Source organism: Serinus canaria, chromosome 7 (genome assembly GCF_022539315.1).
Source record: "Serinus canaria isolate serCan28SL12 chromosome 7, serCan2020, whole genome shotgun sequence".
Taxonomy (NCBI): Eukaryota; Metazoa; Chordata; class Aves; order Passeriformes; family Fringillidae; genus Serinus; species Serinus canaria.
Genome location: NC_066321.1, coordinates 19552351 through 19574169, shown reverse-complemented (window position 1 = coordinate 19574169; position 21819 = coordinate 19552351). Strand labels below are relative to the sequence as shown.

The 21819-nt window shown below is 42.0% G+C and overlaps 1 protein-coding gene across 2 annotated transcripts in view; it reads left to right on the top strand.

The window, feature by feature from the left end:
• Positions 1-418: 418 nt before the first annotated feature.
• The window catches only part of TLK1 (tousled like kinase 1), a 66148-nt gene continuing 44747 nt past the window's right edge, over positions 419-21819 (top strand). The window contains exon 1 of one of the 2 annotated variants that reach the window (XM_050976879.1): positions 419-559. Coding sequence is in view for 1 of the 2 variants with exons in the window: in XM_050976878.1 (XP_050832835.1) it covers positions 1149-1296 (148 nt within the window). In the remaining variant the exon portion in view is untranslated. Of the gene's footprint in view, positions 560-983; positions 1297-21819 lie in introns of those variants that run through there. The other variant, XM_050976878.1, reaches the window with a different exon arrangement.

The window sequence follows — 21819 nt, the reverse complement described above, 5'->3', positions numbered from 1 at the left end:
TGGCTCCTGCCCGACTTCCAGTTCATCCAATGGGAGCTCCCGCTCCTCAGCGAAGCGGGTTGCGGCTGGCGGCCAAAGCCTTCTCCCTCGGGACATCAGCTTCTCTTGAGTGCCCCCGAGTCGCTGCTGCCGCCCCGTCCTGTTCGGGAAAAGAACGCTGAGAAGCGGCAGGCGCCCGAGAGCCCCCGGAGATGCTGCCTGAACAACGTTCACCGAGTCGGCACTGGGAAGAGCCCGCTCAGCCCCGCCGCTGCCGCCCGCACTCTCACAGCAGCGGGCTGGGCTCGCCCCGCGCGGCCGCACGCCGGGGAGGTGCCGGGCGGCGCGGCCCCGGCCCCGGCCGCGGCAGCCGCGCGTACCGTCTCCGCCGCCGCTCCCGCCCCCGCCGCCCCGCCCCGACACCACCATGGCCGTGGCGGCGGGGCGCGGGGGAAGGCGCGGCGGCACGGGCGGACCGCACCGCCGAGGAAACCGAGACGGAGGGGAACGCCGCGGCCTCAGGGGAGCTAGCTCCGGCTGGGCCGGGGCGGCCAACGGAGGGCCGCCCGCGGCGCGGAAGGTGCGCGCTTGGGCAAGGCAGGGAGGTAGCGCCGCGGGACGGGCGTGCACGAGGAGAAGGGTCAGCCGGCGGGCGGCTGCGAGCCGGCCCGGGGTCGGCGCCCGGAGGCGAGAACAGGCGGCGCGCTCGGGCCGCGCGGCGCAGAGGGGCTGGGGGCAGGTGCGTGCGCGGCTGGCGCCGCTCCCGCCGGCCGCCCCTGGGCGGCTCCGGCTCGGCGGGGCTCGGCTGGGCGCCGGCGGAGCGCGGCGCTCGCTCGGCTCGCGATCGTGTTTGCGCATGACCCCTCCCCGCCTGCGCCCTCCCCTCCCCTCCCCGGCGGCAGCGGCGGCGGCGGCGGGGAAGGTTGGCCTCAGACACAGGCGGCTGCTCGGCGGCGGCGACGCAGTGCAGAGGTGCGGGCAGGTTGCGCTGGCCCCGCGCCCCGTCTCTCCCGCGCCCCGCCTGCCTCCGGAGCTCGCTCCCAGCCGGCGGCCTCCCCGCGCCGGTGTCGGGCCGGCCCCCCGGCCATGAGCGCGGCGCTGGGTGTCCCCCCGCCGCGCCGCCTTCCCCGCCGCCCCCGGCGGCTGCCGGGCTCCAGGAAAGTAGCTTGATGAGTGTCCAAAGTAGCAGTGGAAGTTTGGAGGGGCCGCCATCTTGGTCCCGGCTCTCCACGTCCCCACCGAGCCTGCAGGGCTGCTCCGCGGCGGCGGCGGCCTCCCAGCTGCACGGCGCGCCGCCCGGCAAGCCGCCCAAGGAAGGTAACCAGTGCGCCGCGGGGCTGCGTGGGGGGCCCGGCCCTTGTGGGGGGGGGGCCCAGCCACCGCCGCCGGAGGCCGGTCCCGGGCCGCTGGGAAGCGGCGGCGGGAGAGGCCGGTGCCCCCGGCGGCGGCGCGGGGTCAGCGCTGGGCCCGGTGGTGGTGAGCGGAACCTCGGTCGCTGGGCGAGCGGGGCCCCGCCGCCCCCGCCCGCTCGTCAGCGCGGCGGCGCCTCGTTGTTAACCCCCGCGCCGGGCCGCGGAGGGGGACCCGCCGTGCTCCCTCCGTCCCCGGGCCGTCCGCCTGCCGCAGCCGCTCGCGTCTCCTCGGGCGGCCGCTCGTCCTCCCCGAAATAGGCTCCCCTCCGCCAGCGGCTAAGTAGAAGTGCTGCGCCGGAGGATGCGGCCGCTGTTGCTTGAGGGAGTTGGGCACTTTTGGCATCATGGAGGTGGGAAGAGAGGGGCCGGAGATCCTTCCCCGTGGGGAAAGCGCCCTGGGGGGCGGCCGGTTTTGCGGCCAGAAGTGACAGGGCGCCTTGCGGCCGCCACGGAATGACTGCAACTTTCTCCTGTCCTCCATCACGCCTTCGATGATAATATTTTTCTCCTCCCTCCCCTGCTCCTCCCCTCTTGTGTTACACCGACAGCGACAGCAGGGTGTTGTGGGTGTTTGCAGGGAATATCTGTATGAAGGTTATGAGCAAACAAGTCCCTTCGCTGTTCCCTTTCGGGTATTGTCTGCTTTTCCTCCTTGTGTTGTGTTGCCACAAGATGTAGCAGTTATACAGCTAGTGAGTTGCTCGGTGCTTTTAGCTGAAATAACTACTTGCTGAACGCCAATTAGTGGCGGAGGAGAACTTTTATGCACAGATACTTGCATACCGAGCAGTTGTATAATTTTAATTGATTTGCCCCAGATTAATGAATACCATGTAGCATTTCTTGTAGCATCTGCAAAACGTCATCGCCCAAGCAGGAAACTTGCTAACTTAAAATAGAAATAGTTGCGAAGATGAAGAGTCTTTGTTTTTTGGGTCTTCCTGTGGTTGCTTGCTTGCTTGTTTTTTGGGTTTTCTTGTTTTTTTTGGTTTTTTTTTTTATTTGGTTGATAAGCAGTGTAGGGACTTAGTAACAGGGATTCGACATCCTGGAAATGTATAATGCAGTCTGGTTTCTCCATTTTCCACACCAGTAGTTGTCAGACTTGTATCACTCTGTGTCACTTTTGCACACGGTCCTGCAGGTAGATTGACATGAAATGCTCTAGAAAATACTTGGGAAGGAATTATGGTATATGTTAAAGATGCTGAGTAAAGTGGCAGGCATTTTGTGCTCATCTTCTCTGAGAAGCCAAAGCTGTTAGGAAAACCACCACCAGCAGTCAAATTCATAGTTTTAAGTTTATTGAGAGCAGGTTTCTTCACTGTTGCAACTCTTGTTATGAATATGCATGCAGTTAATATATATATATGTAGGATTTTTTGGATGTATTTCAAATACCTGCCATACAAGTTTGAAATGATTATTGCAATATAAATTATGTATCTATTTATTTTAACAAAAAATGGTGGTCCTCAAGAAGCTCTGTTGAGACAAGAGAAATATTTTTTGTGAAGCTCATTTTTAATATGACGATTATGCTATTTACATTTTTCTTTCTTACAACTCACGCTGTTGGATTTTTCCGAGTACTGTAATTTGCATCCTCTAATACAGATTGTGGGTTAAAAGTAATCAAAAACCTTGGTCTTTGCTTGGTACTGTAATGTGTTGTATCTGCATAGTGTTCCTGGATTGTGTTTAAACTGTGTGTCCTCTCTTTGAAAATGAGCATAAGCTGCCATGCTTGGGTTCATGTTTTGCGTTCATGCTTGTGGGGTGTTATCAAGGCACCTTTATGTATATATGTTTTACAAAGAAATATCTTGCCAGAAATCAATAGGCCCTGAAATAAAAATACATTAGTATGTTCATAGACATTGGCTTATGTATGTGAAAGATTGATGCCAGCTCAAACTATTAAGCAAGGAATATTTGCAGTGCAGTGTGTTTATGGGAGCCTGGGCCATTATCAATTCTAAACTTGTGATACCTGGTGATGTTAATGGAGCTTGTGAGTTTTGGAGCAGTGCACAAGGCTGCCGGCCCATACTGGATCACAGCTGCATTGCTGCTGGTGCCAGTTTTGAGTGGGTAGTATTTACTGATACAGCACATTTGGCACTTCTTTCCCAGCCTGGCCTTCTTGTTTGTGGATTAAAATCCCTTTGCTTGGCTTTGGTGAGAGTTATGTTCCTGTTGCCTTTGGAAGTGCAGACCTTCACAGAGTGTACCATGTGTGCTGTGGTTGATCTGACCTCACCTATGAAGGCCTGGTATCAGCTCTTCAAATTTCTCACATGGGCATTTAAAGATTCTGGTTTATTAAGAACAGAAACCCTCAGTACCTTGATTTAGGAAGTTCTAAAAATATTTTTGGAATCTCTAATAAGAAAAAAAGCAAAAAAGAAAGCTCTGGCATATATAACAATTGCATAAACATGTTTAAAAAATGGCAATATCTTGTCAGTATCAAGAGACTACTTGGAAAAAATGGGTGAAATTAGAGGAAATAACATTTTAAAAATATTTTTATCTTTTAAAATGCGCTGCAACATTTTCCATTGGATGAAAAAATTGGATGAAGAAATTGGATGAAAATTTTCCATTTTTCTTCTATATCTTGATCTAGAGTGGCCTCATGGCTTTGCTGTATTGATTTGAATTTATGTTTTGAGGTTTTGAAATGAAAAGACTGGGATGGACTGGAATACAGTTGCAGCTGTACACTTGTACTCTATAAGAACTACCTCTTGTTTGTGTTTTAGTGTAGCTTGTAAATGTCGGTCATTCTGTCAGTTGTTTTATATTCCCATAACTTATGTGTGGTATATGTGGTCACTTAAGAGCTCTGCAGTAGATGTTATCAGGAATTTAGGGGGACTGTTATGCAGTATTATTTTACATACTGTATGTGTGGTTGTGTGACTGAATCTTGTGCCATAGCTCACATAGTTGCAGTCACACAATTTCCTGCTTGAAGTTTCTTTACTTTTGTCTGCTTTATGTGTGTAACTAAAAATATTAAAGCACATACCTGCAAGGTGCTGTTTTGTAAATGGAGAATGTTCAGGCCAATGCTGACAAGGCAGAGTCAGAAGAGATTCCATAGATTGCCTTGCATTGGAAGGGACTGTAAAGATCATCTAGTTCCCAGCCCCTGCCATGGGCAAGGACACCTCCTACTAGACCAGGTAGCCCCATTCAGCTTGACCTTGAACACTTCCAGGCGTGTGGCAGGTGCAACTCCACAGCTACTGGAGGGTCAGCCTGTTACAGAGTCTCACCACCCCCAAGGAAATAAATTATTCCTAATTTCTAATCTAAATCTACTCTGTATCCATTTAAAGCTGTTGTCCCATGTCCTGTCCCTTCATGTTCTTGTAAAAAGTCTCTGTCCAACTTTCTTAAAGGCCCCCTTTAGGTACTGGAAGGTGCTGTATGGTCTCTCCTGGCTGAACAACCCCAACTCCCTTAGCCTATCTCCATAGCAGAGATGCTCCAGCCCTCTGAGAGACACCAGGAGGTCTATGTCCTTCCTTGCTCTCCAGGTGGGGGCTCAGCAGAGTGGAGTAGAGGGGCAGAATCCCCTCCCCTCCCTTCAGAGCCATGATACTTTTGGTGCAGCCCAGGACATGGTTGGCTCACTGGGTGGTGCTGCAGCAGTGTCTGGTAATTAAGCATAATGCTTTGTAAGTTATTTTTTGTGTGTGCTGTTGGCTTTCAATACTCTGCTAAAAGCAAAATAGAATGCCAAATAGAACTTTGAATTAACACAAAAGAAATGCAAATTTCAGTCCAAATTTATATATGGTGGCAAAATGGTAAATAAACTTATGCCACGTATTTGACAGTCTTTGAAGAAGTTATTTTGTATGGGTAGCAAATTTTGTTGGTGACTTTTTTACTAAAATTTGATAAATGTGTATTGTTTGTATTTACTGTTACTTAAAATGTGATGATGGTAGTTGTGTGTCTGAGCACAAAGGTACAGTTTATTTCCTCCTTAAGTTTCCAGTCTAGAAAATGCTTCTAGATGCCAGGTTGTATCTGTATGCTACATACAATACAGTAGTCCATGAACATGAAATCAACCTGAAATTTATTAAAACTTTCAGGGTTGTTGTTTTCTGTTGTTTACATGTGGTGTAAAACCTCAGCTACTTTATTTGCTTTAAAAGGAAGTTCTCAATAAGCGTGTTGGCTTTTATCATTCAACTGTAGATTTAAATTTTTATGGATTTGGCCAGTTTATCTGGGGGCAGAGAAGAACAGGAACACTTTTTGTATTTAAAAATGATGGCATATTTTTACTCAGAATGAGCATAGCAATCATAAGAGGTTATTTAGGCTGGCTGTAGCATGAGAAGGTATTGTCTGAGATTAACGTTGTGCCAGTGATACACACAAATTCTAGCTTGTGATATTATTGCTGGTTTTGTTGAAGATGTGAGTCTCATGGTAAGCTGATGCTTATACCACATTCTTTGGAGATCTTGTACCATGTCCAGATGAGAAATGGGAAAGGAAACCTTTTTTAATACAAATCTTTTTTTGAATCTGGTTTTCTAAAATACAAGTGCTGTAGCAAATAGTGTAAATTAGTTATTGGCCAACTGTTTTGTTTTAATTCTATTTTATTCTGCCTGGAATGGAATTTCCCATTAACCTCTTCCATTTTAAATCGAGAGAGGGAATTGACATACGGACAGGATGTTTATATTTATTACCTCCATTCAAGTAAAAAAACTTGTTATTTCTCTCATTCTTTTTTTCCACCTTTACGCTTTTCTTGTTTGCTTTTTTCTTTCAGCAAGTAATTTTTTTTCTCCACCAGGCTAAAGTAAACTTGTTTGTTAGTAATAACTGTAGTCTGCAGTTAGTATTGACTTTTCTTTGGATTTTCTTAGAGCCTGTTAATCCTAAATGATTGCAAAATATTGTTGTGACTGCTGGGAAACACTACCATATATATGTGCATCATGAGCAAAGATAGTTCTATAGAATTTTGCTACCTTATTATGGAAATATGACAGGCTTAAATAGTCCTTTATGCTTTTTGTGTTCTTGGTATAAGGTTGTGTTTTGAAGTAGTACTTGCTCCCAGTCCATTTACTCCCATACTAAATTTTTTGCTTCCATGCTGAGCTTTTTTTCACAAGAAAAAAAATGTTGAAGTTAGGAAATTGTTTTTATGCGGTAGAGTAGTTCTTGAATTGTAGCTAAAAAGCATAAAAGCACACAAGTGGGAGGAAGAAAAGCTTTATGAACTTCTTTTTTTGCCTTGGTGTGTTTTCAGTAATAAAAGAGGAGAAGGTAGATTTGGGTTGCCAAATTGCTCTTAGTGGATATGAAGGGGGGTAGAGGAAGAAGAGTGGTCAGGGTTTCTGTTGAGAATGCCAGTACTTCAGTTATGATCGTTGGAGAGCAGTTAAACAGAAGCTGGCCACCATAATATAACCCAGTTTTTCAGGTGTTGCAAGTGGAAAACTTCCAATAGTTGCTGAAAATAACAAGAAACGAGTACTGCACTTTAAGTTCAGTACTTAAGGACAAAGTTCTCTAGTAGGGAAGCATTAGTGAGCATCAGAAGGTATTTTGGATCCTACATTTCCCATCATCTTGACTCCATCCTCATTGAGGGGCTTTGTTTGGGGTAGGAAGTAGGGGTCTGCTTCCTTCCCAGGTGCCTTGTCTCTGGAGGTCTTACTGCTTTCTTTCATTCCTGAGCAGAGCAATGGGATATTCTAGCAGAAAAATCTTGGTGCCTAGGCTTTTCTTGGGGAGGATGTGGTAGGTGGCAGGAACATGACTGCTTGTAAGCTTTAGTTTACCTCAAATTTAGTCCTGGAAGAAGGGAGCAGAAGGTCTTAAGTGAAGTTGGACATGCTGAAGATGCTGGGGGAAGACTGAGACTGTACGACCCTTTGGGATGGGTCCGTGCTGGAGGGATTGACTGAAATCAGAGTGACTGTATTATTAATCATGACTTAAATCAGTGAGCAGGAAACCCTGATTAAATAATTGTTTTTAATTTTATTTTGCATTTGTGCTTAATTATTTTTCCTAAAGAAAAGTTGATTCTAATTGGTCTAATTTGATCATACCTCTTGCTAGGCAGGAGGGGACACATCTATATGCATTTATTTAAGGAGTTACACTGCTTAGATTCTTAATGTCTAAGAAATGTAATTCCCCGTGCTTTAGAGAACTTTTAGCTAACTTTGTTAGTTAAATAAAGTGAATTCTAATTGTGCTATGTACATAATAAGAAACAAATATGTCCAAATGTGCTTTGCATTTAAACCAGATAAAGGAGAATTGTCTGTAGTTTGTGAAATGAGTAAATTACTTCCAGTCACCATGCCTTGCGAAATTTGGAGTTAATAGATCAACTCCAGTCACCAGTCCTTCGTGTTCATCATTTGGAAGAGAAAGCCAGACTTTTCTGCTTTCTGAAAAACTTGTTGGTTGCTTTTTAGCAGTTCTGAGTAAACCAACTGCTGAAGTGGTTGAGCAAACAAAAATGGCCAAAGCAGTTGCTGGTGAAAGCTGAGCAAGTGCTTCAGAGCTCCAACTCCGGCAGCTCTCCCACAGCTTCCAGTGATGTGATGGTCTGTCTGCCAGCAGAGCATTCAAGTTTATAATGTTTGAATATTTTTGTCTTTTATGAATTTAATAGCTCATGAACTTTAAACCTCACCATAGATTCTTATTGCTCCAAGCTTTGATTAAACATTTGGTGTTGTAGCATATTTTTAAAATACACAAATAAGAAAAATTGCCTGCCTTGTGCTCAATAGCTTTAGCTGGAAAGGCTCTGAAGCTGACAGCTGTCCTCCAAGGATTTAGAGGGACAGCTAGCAATTGTTGAGTGACTAGAGAACTGCAACAGGAATCTGGTCACTTTGGAGTGGGAAAGTTACTTTATTGGAGCTTTTAGGTGAAACTGGATGTCACGGAGAAGGACTAGGACCACCTCTGCTTGCTGAGAGGTGGCAGCAGGAGCATTAAGCAATGTATCTCACTTCATCATATCTGCAGTTTTAAGTAGGTGGAAACTTAAGGCTGCAGTGCTTTCTTTATCATGTCCTTAAGAACAAAGCAGTCTGAACTTCGTATTTTAAGAGATGGGGATGGTGGTAAGAAACTCCAGAGTGCCTTTTACAGGAAATGAAGCCTGACCATAGTTATTTGGGGGATTGGGGAGGACTTGATTCCATTTCTATGGATTTCTAATAGATCTATACCTATAAGAGAAAAATAACTTTTTTTTTTTTAGGAGTAAAGGAAATCCTGATGCTTTTAGAAAAATATGTTGTATGATGTCGTACACCCTAGAGTTTTAGCTATTTGATTTTGTAACTACCTTGGACTGAAAGATGTGTAGATACTTCAAGCACTGTGTCTTGCAGCTGTAACTCTTTAATTGGTTTTATTTTTTTTTAAATAAGTAATCAGACTTCTGAACTATATGCTGAAGGGCAAAAAATTGGAAAGTAATCTTACAAATAAATATATGAGTTTCCTAAGTCCTGCAATCTGAAACAGTGTAATTTAGATCCTCTTCTTCCCACTGTGGGACTGTGATGTTCTTAGGACCATGTAGATTGACCAGCTGGGATGTTTCCCATTTCCATTCTCCACCATGGAACTCTTTGGCCTCTTGGTTCTATGGAGACAAACTCAGATAATGCTACAAGTAGGATTTGTAATACTTCTTCTTTTCACTCCTGTGGATTAGATTAATCCAACCTGTACACTGCTTAGCTGTATTTGGTAAATACTGTTTTTTCTTCTAGTTAATGCTATGTTCTTATAGTTCCACAGTTTTGCCCTTAATTTTGCAACAGTACTTTAGCCAATTTTAGTGTGTATCCTAATCCCCTCTTGCCAACTACTTTGCTTCTCAAGGATGTTAAAGCCTTTTCTATTTCTTAGATAATTCTTAGTAAAAGTGATGAGAAAAGTAGTGTCCTTTAAGAAGTTGATATTTTCATTATAAAGCAATAAAATCCACACATTATCAATACTAATCACTTTATTATCTGTAGAATAGTCAAGAGTGGTGGTGGTCTAGGGAATGGGATATTTTTATAAAGTAAGTTTTTTTTATTTGAACTGTGGTAGCAGTGATTATAAAGAGTGGTTTTATTGGTATTACTAGGGTTTTTCTTTGATTTTTTTTCAGGGCTTTTTTGGCAATTCAGTTATTTCTTGAGCTGATGGCTGTTTGGGAGTGGTTGCTGTGACTTTCATACATGTTTTAGAAGCTTCTTGACTATTAAATTAATGTCATGGTTTAGTTTCAGTAGTTTTGGTCACAGTGCTAAGGTTTGGTAATAGGCTCTCTTGTAAGCTCTCCACAAATAACGTGGAATAAAATGGAGTCATTCTTCTTATAGACTGTGTTCCTAGTCTTATGAAGGGTCATTAGGAGGAGTGGAATTTTAATATTTTAAAGTTAACAAGTAGGATTCAAATAGAAGTAATTCCTGAAGATGCAGGTTTAGAATTTTTAAATGAGAGTTAAAAAGTAGTTTCTGCTGTGCATATTATGGCCTCAGTTTGCTTTTCTGAAGTTCCTTGCTTATTGAATTTATTTATACAATCAGATTGCATATTGCCTCTTTGTAATTAAATTGTATTATTAAATGATTGTGATACAAATAATGGTTAAGAGGAATTACACCAGTATTCAAACTCAAAAGCAAATGTCATGTTGGTCTTCCTTGTTAGGTGGTATTTTGTATTCTCCATCCATACATGATTTTTTCTCAGTTGCTTTCTTGATACATGCTACCATATCCAGAACATGCAAGTGGTTACTAGTAAGGAAGCAGCAGTTTTCTATGTCCTGAATGTACACATTTTTATATAGAGACAAACCATTTTCTCTGTGAACTGTTTTTTCATTAGGAATAATAATGTTGCTGTTAGGACTCTCCATTTCACGAAGCAGTCTCATAAACAAGTTCAACTTAGGCAAAGATTTCAGCTGCTTTTTAGTAAAAATGTTCTAAATTCCTATTGTTTCTTATTACATACCTCTTAAAAACTTGTTTCATTTTTTCAAATGTGTAATTTTGTTAAATCTGATGATGATTGCAGATGGTACAAAGATTGGCATCTGGATTAATCATGCTAGTTTTGCCTTATCATGAGTTTCAGTTTTTGGTATTGTTTGCTTTTAAGCAAAAGAACAGAAACGTGTAAAGTTCACAACAGCCAGGTTGTGTGTTAGATGATACATTAATCCTGTGTTTCTTGTGTTTTCTCCTGGTTTCTTATAATACTTGCATCATAATTTTGGTACAAAATAGGGAAGCTATGACAATGAAATCTCCAGAGAATTACCCTAATAGTGGCGGGGTTTGGCTTTTCCCCCATGTGTGATTACTAGTTGACCTGATTTGTTCTCTTGGCTAAATCACAACGTGCTGTTCTCTGAGCCTTTCACTTGTTTTTTTTCTTCCAGAGAAGTGCAAACAACAGGCACCAGTCTCTGCCAGTGTCTGACACCACCTTCCTGCTGTTTCCCTTAAATCTTTCTCTTCAAGTTTGTTCAAACAAAAAAAAAAAAAAAAGGAAAATTTTCAGCTATTTTTACTTTTTTTTTTTTTTTGTGTTTTGTTCTTGTGGCTTTTGTTTTGTTCTTGTGGCTTTAAAATCCCATCTTCCTAAGGATGCAGAATTTGGTAGTATGCCACCATCCCTACTGCCCCTGGGTAGGAGGTGTGCTCTCTCCTACACCAGCAGGACACTCAGCCTGCTTCCTCCACTGCCAGTTTCCCTTACACTCAGCCTTCCCTTCTCCCACTGCCAGTTTCCCTTCCTGACTGGTGCTGGACTGCACAGGTGACCTCCAGTACCATCCTGCTTCTCTGCTTCTCCTGTGCCTCTCTAAGCAGTGTTCCTCCTGCTCAGTTTTCACTTGTGCATGCTGCTGATATTGCTGGTGGGAGGGCAGTCTTCAGGTGCAGGGTGTCAGTGGGTGCAGTAGGAGCAGGAACCTTCTGGATCTTTGACCTCCCACGCTCAGCTGGAGATGTGCTCAGTGAGACTGTGACCCAAGGATGTGCCCAGCAGTCTCCTCCCTTGTCCTGCAGCACATCTCCATGCAGAAACTCTCCTGCTTAGTGCTGGCAGCAAGGGCAAGTGCTTTGTGCACTTAGGATTTTGCAGTCACAGGCACCTGTGTCTAAGAAGACTGGAGAGGAATGGATGATTGTCTATCTGAGGTGTCAGAGTTCTCACTGACCACTTGAGAAAAGGTGAAGTCCAGTTTTAAGGTTCATGTGGGTAATAGTTCAAATGAGAAATTTTTGGGAAATAGCAGATGTTGTTAGTGTTTTTTCAGTCTTTAATGAAATTGCTCACGACTTTTCAGGTTAAAGTTAAGACAGGTTGTTACAAATGCTTTTTGTTACATCCATTGAGTCGTGGAATTTATTTGGTTTGTTGTATCAATGTTCCAAAGATAATGAGTGGAAGAGCTTATTTCTGAAAAAGAAGCCATTTTTAGTGGAGTTTTCTCATTTGGTAAATAATCTTGTTGGTATGTAGTACTCACAGAACAGCATTTTGTTGTGTGAAAGCAGTAGATGAAAGCAGTGACTCAGTGTTTCAGTTAACTACCAGAATAGGTAGCATGACTATCTATTAGGGATGGAAAGGGTTTTATTAGGGACTAGACTGATTTTATTTTAACAGTTGGACCCAAACCTGCCCTGTGTACTCACTTATTTGTGTTGCTGTTTGCTGCCTTGTATTTAGAAGTTTTCCCGTGGTTAGATTTATCACCTTCATGTTTACTGTGGCAGTGCAGGAGCTGAAAGGGACCTAGCTGCCAGCTCTGGGGGCATGTGCTGTGTTGGCCCTGCCTGTGGTGGTAGCTCCTGCTGGGCACAGGCAGGGCAAGGAGGGCAGCTTCCAGCTCAGCCTGTTTGTTTTTCAGAGACCTGCTGCTGGTGAAACTCCTTACTGATGTGTTTTTATTCAATTGCTTTGAATAGTGCTTACCTTGTTGGCACTGAGACAGCTTGCTAAAGTGGCAGTCTGGGGTGGGGAGTGTGGTGCATGTGGTGATACCACCATGCACCTGGAGACTTGTTAGGGCCTTGCCTGTCGGGCAGTGTCTGACTGTAGGGCAGTGGTCTCATTTGGACTGTTTGTGTTTTCTTACAGGTGGAAGTAAGCCTGGTCTGGTTCTGGGGCCTCTCTTAAGTCCATCATCTGTTTGTGATAGATGTATTTGGTTTGAAAGCATTTTTCATGTGGTTAGCTGGTGCTTAGTTACCCCGAAGTGGATCAGTTGTGTTAAATGTGCACCAGATAAAAGGCATCCCAGTTTATCAGATGTTGGTAAGGTGTGCTGCTGCCTTCCAGTAGCATGGCCTGTTCTGTTCTGTTAAGTTGGCTGCAGGAAGTAGGCTCCACAAAGCCCTCTTTGACCATCCAAGGGATTCATGGTACTCCCCTGCCTCTGGTGTGAGCTGTTTGAAGGAGAAGTCCTGCTTTATCTCCTGTCAGATGAGGAGGAGAGGTTGGATCACTCTTTCTTTTGCTAAAATTCTGCCTACAGTGGTCCACAGAAGGCAGTGTAACATCCTTGTCCCTTGAGAATAAAAAGGCAGTAGTACTGTGAGTGTGCAGGTGCTTTTGCATGGTGGATGATGTTAATTACAGAGGAGTATTTTTACTGGTGTCTTGAAGTGCATTTTGAACATATACCTGAAAATACTATTTTGATTCTCAATTTGTGATATCAAAGACTTATAACTCTGCTCTTTCCTAATTTCTGTTTGCCCCTAGGGCTTTAACTGCATTTTTGAAGTTTTATTCATGTGATTGCAGACTGTGTTCCACGAGGTTCGCTTAGCCAGCAAGATGGGCACTTCTTAGGAAGGGACTGTGTTGAAAGGAATGAAAATCCCTTCTGTTTTTTTTCTTCTAAAACTTGAATGAAAGTGATAGTATAGCAGAAAAGAAAGCTGGTTTAAATTAGGCAATGAGCTTTGGATAGGAGAAATGGCTGTAATGCAAATTTCTTTAATGATAATGCTGAGCAAAACTAAAACTGAATTTTTGACAGATGATTACATAGGATGTTTCTTTGTGTGTAAACTGAGTGGGTTTTAAATTTTTAAAAATGTTCAATGCTCAAAGTTGCAACTGAATTCAGTGTATATTGTTGGTATCAACAGGCTTTGTAGCTGTGCTGTAAGCAGTAAAAAGCTTGAAATATTCTCTCCCCCCTCATAGCCTTAAACTTAATTTTTTACAGATTCATGTGTCATTTCATGTAAGTCTTATTTTTTTCTCTATCTGTAGAATGGGACCAATGCTACAAGGTCCCACAAAAATGTAGGTGTAGTCATTAACATGTCAGATCTGTGTGTGTGTAATTTGTCTAGCCATGTTCTGAGAGTCTCCTTCCTACAAGGGACTTTGAGGAAATGAGTTTCTTCCTGTGTTCAGTGAAACTTGGATTGTTTAAGATGTAAATTAAAAAAAACCAAACCAATGTTTGGTTCCAACCTGAAGGAGCAGTATCTGGTTGCTGGCTTCTCTGAGCACCATCTAGACAGGGTGCCTCCAAGAGAGCACAGTGAGCCATCTCACAGGTAGCATGCCCTGCTCAGCATCCTGCACAGGATCCCTATTGCACAGGCCCTCTGGTGGTTTGTGCTGAATCTTGTGATTCTGCCGTCTAAATATCTTAATATATGTTAATTTAGTTTCATTTTTTTGTGGTTAGCTGGTGCTTAGTTACCCCAAAGTGGATCAGTTGTGTCAAATATGTGCCAGATAAAAGATATCCCAATTTGTCAGATGTTGGCAAGGTGTGCTGCTGCCTCCCTGCTATGCTGTGTGGGCCATACAGGTATTTTGAAAAAGGAGGAAATCAGTGGTGTTACTGGAGGTTAATACCTTTTTCTTAAAATGCTGTAGTGCAAAAGCCAAAATATTCCATGTATCTTGTAATTACAGTTAGTGGTGAATTTATTGTCCTAGTTTAATCTTAGAGGTGTAATGAGCTTTTTTTCATGTTGGATGTTAAAATTGTATGAAGGCTGGTGTTCTAGTTGATCACAATGTAATAAGTGAAATAGATGAATATATTTGGAAATACTTATGATTTGCCTTTTTTTAGTTTCTTATTTAGAACATGTTCCTTGCCATGTAACAGCAAAACCAGTAGAGATTAAGAGTTAGGTACTGCAGTCAGCAGTTTGTCCTGTGTGCTCCAGGGAGCAGAGCTCTTGCCTCGAGGGTCAGTGGGCTGTCTGTTCTTGGGAGATTTTGAAGATCATGAGAGTAGAAATGGCAGTAGGAGAAGTAAGGAGATTAGGAAGTTCAGGGAATTAACAACTGAAATACACTTCTCTTGACACAAATGCAGCTTTCAGATACTAAATGAGTGGTATTGTAACTCAGAAAAATAAATTTATTCTATAAAATTGTTGAAGGATTTTGGCCTGCCTCTCTACTTTAGGGGTAACTTCAAAGAATTTATTTGGGGAAAAGCTGCAGCATCTTGTATTTCTTCCTTCAGAGTTTACTTTTTCTGAGGAGGGTGAGAACCAAAAGCCCTATGGGAAGAGAGATTGCTTACTCTGCTCCTGCTCAATAGGTGACCTCTGCTTTTAACTTCCTTTCCACTCCTTCTTCAGATAGCAGAAGCTACTGTTTGTTTTTGATATGAGCAAAAGGCCTGTGCCATTTTAAATTCTTGCAGAACAGCCATTTCATGGACTCAAGTGTTTAGAGCTCTCTGTTTGCCTCCTTATAACTGAATACTGCAAATAAAATTTGCTGTACTTTCTGTTACTTCTCTAGGTAGATCTTTCTTCTTCAGGACTGCTCCTGGCTTTTAGTCCTTTTCAGCATAGAAATAAATAGAGGGATGGAGTGTAGTGAGCCTTTTGTTCAGTGGCGTGATTTGAGAGTATCACAGAACTGGTGTTATCTTGTGACCTGTTAGTCTGCATCACCAACAAGTGACCCATGAACTTGCAGTGTGCTTCTCCCTGCTTGCTGCCTCTTCCCCAAGGGGACAGGGAGCATCTGGTTTTGGCAGCAAATGAAGCTGAAATGGGCAGATTCTGCTGTTCTCTTTCTGTTTGGATACCTTTTACAGAGTTGCCTGGAAGCAAGAGTAATTGCTGCACATTTCTCTGCATAGATGAAGAGGGAGATGTAGAGATAGGCAGGCACCACGTCACCTGCATATGTGCAGCCCAGGCTGTTAGTTTTTATCTCTCTTGACATAATGTTGTGTTCCAGGCAGATGTTTGCTATGTAGACAGGCAGTCTTTCAGTGTTCTGCCTCAGATGTCTTGTTGACTTTGGCCAAGACAATAGGTACTTTCTGCAAAATATAAACAGGTTTTTCTTACCTTATAGAGGGATTGTAAGCATAAACTTGTCTGTGCATTACCTATCTGTTCATTGTAGTGGGAGTAGTACAGTGTAATACATCAACATTTATACTGTTCTGTGGGACACTAGCAAGGACTTGTTTTACTTTTGATTGACAAAGGCAACCCAAAGGAGTGTCATCATCTTTTTTTTTAACTTTTCTTCTAACTTTGTAGCATACAGTCATAAAGCAATGTATTTAGTGGCATTTTTTCTTAACCAGAACATTGATTTTAACTCTGAAGAAAGAAAAGTTACTGCTTTTGACCTTATAACTGTGCAGTAAATATTCCCTTTCCAGGAAAAAGCTGCATGGAACCTAGGTAGGATTGTTTAAGGCCTTCTGGGAGATTTTAGAGAGGTTAGGATCACATTCATGCATGCACAGACTATAGTGGTCGGAGATGACAAGAAACATGAGGTGGATGTGTTAGCTGGCTATCCAGTTGCTGCCAAAACTGACAGTTGTCTGGAACAAAACTTTATTAAAAGCACTTTAAAAGAGAGCTTTGTATCTCTGATTATTCCGTCACTGTAGCAGATGTTCAGATCAGATGCTGTCATTAAAAATGAGTTTTCCTGAAGATGCATTTGTTTTTCAGTATCTGTATATTTGTTCTAAATGGACTAAATGCTTAGAGAAGTATTTTAGACAGTGAAAGTTAACTAAATCTGGTGTCTGTTACCACTTTCTTTAGCAATGAAGAGTGCAAAATGGTCAGTGAGGACTGCCTTAACAAAGGTATTTTTTTCTGTTTCTTTGTAACATTCAGGCTCTGGCAGCTTGCTATTAAGTGGTGGAAGTTGGCATTGTTGAAAAAACACCAAAATCCTTCTGCCAAATCAGAACTTGCTCTTGGTAGTTCAGAGTAATATAGAGAACAGTTGCAAGTGAGGAATCCAGACCTTTTAAAAAAGCAAGTAAATGTGACACTAGGGGTGATATCGCAACAAATTTCAAATAAATGGGTGCCATTCTTTGTCTTCAGGATACGTGTTCAGGATATCACCTGTGTAGTTTGTATATGTTCAGAGTGTTGACTTGTCAGGCTTGTTCTGTATGTGGTTTTGTAGCCAACAACTTGACATACCTGGTTTTAGCAATTTTTTATTATTTAAACTGTTAATTGTATGAGTTCAGAATAAGCTTTATAAATGAGGGTATTTCCAGAAGGTAATTTCTCTGTTGGTACTTTCTCAAGTGGTGCCTTTTTTTTGTAGCAGCTTTTCTGTTTCATTGATACAGGAGGGCTTTCATGATGGGGAAAGGTATTGCAGATGGGGATTTTGACATAGGAAGTACACTCTGATCTTGCCTAACTCAGTACTGTTTATAAGAGCCTAAAAGGCATTACTGGACATGGAACGTGATTTTGGATGTGGGGAGTTACTCTTCCAAGTGGACTGTTGTGCAGTGGGGCACAGCATGTGTTTCTGTTACAGTGCCCATAAACTGATCTATTGAATTCAGTAAAGGTGTGCAAAGGAGAGGAGAGAATACAGGGATATCAGTATTCAAAATGTAGCTTCCTAAGTGCCATTGAGGGGTGGCAATTCCAGACAAACAGCTTTTGATCTGTTAGTAATACAGAAATACAGAATCATCAAGTTTGGAAGAGACCTGCAAGATCATCCAGTCTGACCATTAGCCTAGCAATATCATTGAAACCATTATATATCACTCAGATCTAGACACCTCTTAAACTTCTCCAGGCCTGGTGAATCCAACACCTCCCTGGGCAAGTTATTCCAGTGCCTGACTACTCTAAAAGTGAAAGAGAGATTTCTCATATTTAATCTGAATTTCCCCTGTGTCAGCTTAAGGCCATTTCTTTGGGTCTTCTCACTGAAGCCACCTTGGAAGACCCTGGCCCCCACCTCACTACAGCCTTCCTTGAGGGAGTTTTAGAGAGTGATGGCATCCTTCCTGAGCCTTCTTAAGACTAAACAACTCACTTGGCCATTCTCCACAGCACAGCTTTTCTAGACCTTTCACAAGCCTTGTTGCCCTTTATTTGACAGGCTCCAGCACCTCAATGTCCTTTTAAAGTGAGAAGCCTAGAACTGAACACAGTAGTCAAGGTGTGGCCTCTCCAGTGCTGAGTACAAGGAGAAATACACTGCATGTTCTTTCAATTGTTGTTAATCCCTTCATTCATCAGATGAAGCATTATTCAACAGACTCAGGAAGGACCTTGCCGTGGTTCTGTTGCTCATAGCAGTATTTACTATGCTAACGCTTCCTGTACCCAATACACATGAAGTTTTATTGAAAGTCTGGGAAATAGGTGGATACCATATTGAATATTCTGTGCTATATCTTATTTTCTCTTTATTAATTAGTTCATACTTGCCAACTCCTATCCCTTATATATTAAAAAAACCATCCTGCAAAAATAATGGCATCATAATTTCTGGGGCAAGATGAGAGAAGTTTGATTGGTGAAGAATTCCTTCAAGAAAAGCTGCCAGAAAGAAAATCTGGCTGAAAACTGACCTATTATATGGTTTTACATGCCAGATAAAACTAAATGTTGATTCATTTTCTGAATAATGAATAAAATTGAAATGAGACACAGCATACCATTGTTTCAATGAGTATTGTGAAAAAACTAGCTTTCAGACCATCAGCATCATTAATTTAGATTTCAGTCTTGAAACCTGTCATAGACATACAGGTTTTAGCATTTTTTATGCTTAGATATAATTTTTAGAGGTGCTCAGTCAGTTGTGGCTTTTTTTTTTTTCCTTTTCAGGTCTTTCTCTTACATTGCTGTTTGTCTTTCTTGGGTACTGCACTGCACCTCAAACAGGTTGTGTTTACACCTGTGCAGTTGTTGTCTCTGGAATCAAAGGAAAGTGTCATTTCTTGTATGCATACATTCAGAAATTCCTGAGAATTCTTTATTGATTCAAGCATTACTCTTGAGCCAGGAGTGTCTTTCAGGCAAATCAGTTGTACTTCCAGGGGTAGGATTGTTGGAGGGACTGGTCAGAAGTGAGATGTTGCCTAGGACAGGGTTGCCTGCCAGGTTTAGCCCCAGTTACAGTAGACTAGACCTTGGCGATCTGTTGTCTTCTGTTGTTTGAGTCACTTGCTCCCTGAGCTCTCAACCATTCTGAGCCATTCTGAGCTACCATCCTTGTGGCATATACCCACTCACATCAGTGTATGTTGTTGGCCTTTGGCCAAATTAAAGCATTGATAGGCAACTTGTAAATTCATCTCTGCCTCTGCTGCCTGCAGCCATCTGATGAGACACATAACTCTCAAGAGATCCTTAGAATACAGCACCCAGCTGAAGGCAGGGAGAATAAACATTCCTAAATTGTTACCCACAATGTCTCCTCGCTGGTCTGGAGTTGGCCCAAGTGCTTTATTCATAAGTCTTGTTTCAAGGTGTTGGCAGGGGTTCCCTCAGGAACATATTTCTCCATAATTTCTCTCTCTTCTCTTTTCCAGGTTGTTGGCCACAAAATTGAAATCAAAAATTGGCAGCACAGACGTGAAGTCTTAAGATCGTTACAATTTTTTTTTAACGTTAAAGAATTGATTTCTGTTATGGAGTGATTAGCAGAAAATTACTTATCTATCCAGCAGCCAGAGTTTTCTTTATTTTAGATCAAGTTTATGAACTGTTGAACTGTTGGAAAAAGTGAAATAAACAAGGTTCAAGAGCTACTGTAAATTTAAAGAGATTTCCAAAAGGAAATAGACTGCTGCATCTTGGGACAGAAGGGACAGGGAATATTTTCCTGTTCTTTGGGTACTAGAAGAATTAATTTTTATTAAGCCAGCAATCTGTCCAAAATACAGTTCCTTGTCAACTTTTTAGTCCATGGAAAATTGGTTAGAAGTTTGGGGATATTTTTTTTCCCCATCAGAAAAACCTTTAATTCTCTGCTTAGTATTTTAATATGTATATTTGTCAAAACTGCTGTCTTTTTATGTTCATAGGAAAGGAGTTTTTTCTTATGCTTTGAGATTTTCCACAGTTGTGCTTTTTTAGGCTAAAATTTGGCAGTTAGATTATTTCCCTCCCACAGGTTTTATGTAGACCAAAGCCTGATGTGTTTGCTAATTATCTGTCTTTTACCCCTCAGTCTCCTTTAGGTTAATAAGAGAAGCCTGTTAAATTCACCTAGGCAGCTTAGCAGTGGTAGGGGGGTGTCTGCTGTGTTATGTGCTTCAGTGTTCTCAGGTGCTGAGAAATACTACATTTTCACTGTGCTTTAAAATGACTCTTGATTAATTAAATGGATTCTGTTTTTTCTTTACCCTGGGCTTCGACATGTCTCTCTGTCATTAGGATTTTCTTACCTTTTATGATCTTTTCAAAAGGCTAGTTTCACTTCAACATGAGGATATATTTTTATCCTTTCCTGTTTCATCTGCTACCACTGTTAGTTTCAGATACAGCTAAGGTTTTCAACTTGAATGCAGTACCTTGAACTTTTTCAGATTACCTGTTGTTTGGGGGTTATAGTAGCTATGGTCTTCTGTAAAAGAAGTTAATCCTGTTCCTTGGGAAGTCAATGCTTTCAAGCATTTCTAAACTCCCAGGTTAAACTTTGTCATGAGTAATCTGTGGCTGTTTAAGTATTTTGGAAGAGCTGTAAACCTGGGGCATTGGTAAGTAGTGTCCTCTAGGCTTTGGATTGTCTGGACATAAATATAGTTCTGGGATTTTGTTTTATTTGCTTTGCTTTAAATCTCAGAGATTGTCTCTTTCTCTCTGCCCTACTCACTGCTCATTTCAATTCAGTGGGACCTTCTTGAGTCAGGATTGTGATTACCATTGGATGGTGATGTACTTCAAAGGCTTCTGCTAAGAATGGGCTGTATTTTTGCTGTTACCTTGACACTGAACTCTGCTCAAATTAAAACTGCTTGGCTTTCTGCAATTATACTAGCATCTCAACTTGATTTCTAGCACATTACTCATTTTCAAGGCTCTTTCCAGTTCTGTTCTCTGTGATTCCCAAAACACACAATGGAAGAGAAACTATTCAAGACATGGTTTTGCAACACAGGTCAATTTTGTGACTTTGGTTTTTTGTTTTATCAATTTCTCAACCCCACTGCCCAAATGTTCTATTTTAATTGAACAGGTGTCATTTTCCAACTTAAAAATCAAGATTTCCATTCATTCCATACAGTTTGATGTTAGTTGGTTTGTCTTGCTTTTTCACTTGGCCAAGATCATATTTTAGTGCTCCCTCTATTCCTTGACTGACAACTTGTCCTGGGTCACTCTATTCGCCAATGGCTTTTATGAAGCACTGAAGGTATGATCTGGAAGAGACCCTGATCAACATTTACCTAACTACATAATAGTTTATTACCAAATCATTTGTTTTATTTGAAGCAGAAATATTAGCTTCATTAGCCTATTTTCCTGGAAATTAAGAAGTCCTTTCTGGTTGGTTCTGCAGTAAGGAGAACCCAGACTTTCAGAAAGATAGGGAAGAAGAGGGAAGTTGAGTGCATAGTTTGATTGGTTTGGTTTTGGGTTTAGTCTGGTTTGGTTTTTTTTCCCTAAAGGAAGCAGGAGAAGAGCTCTGTTAAAAGGAAATACATGTGGATGCAGATATGTATCTACATGTTGGTGAACAGAGAAAAGTTGTTATGTGGCCTCATTTTTAAGAGACTGCTTAAGGGTTTGAATATCTGGGTTTAGTAATTTTCTGTAGTTTGTTCTGCATTTGATATTTTAAAGCTTTTGTTTTACCTGCTTGCTGGTAAATGTGTATTCTAGAATGACAAGAGCTATCATACTCAATTGTTATGAAGTTAAATTATTGGAGCATCAACATAGTGGGTGGGATAGAACCATATTTAGGCTCTTCCAAATTGAAAGAAACAGTTACTTAAGGGCTTCAAGGATTGCATTGCAGTGTTGTTAAACAGTGGTTTCTATACTTGGAGTCTGGTTTGATACCTTTAAAGGAATCTTGATGAAAAAACAGATAAGGGAGTGAGGACAGAAAAGCCCCTCTGCTT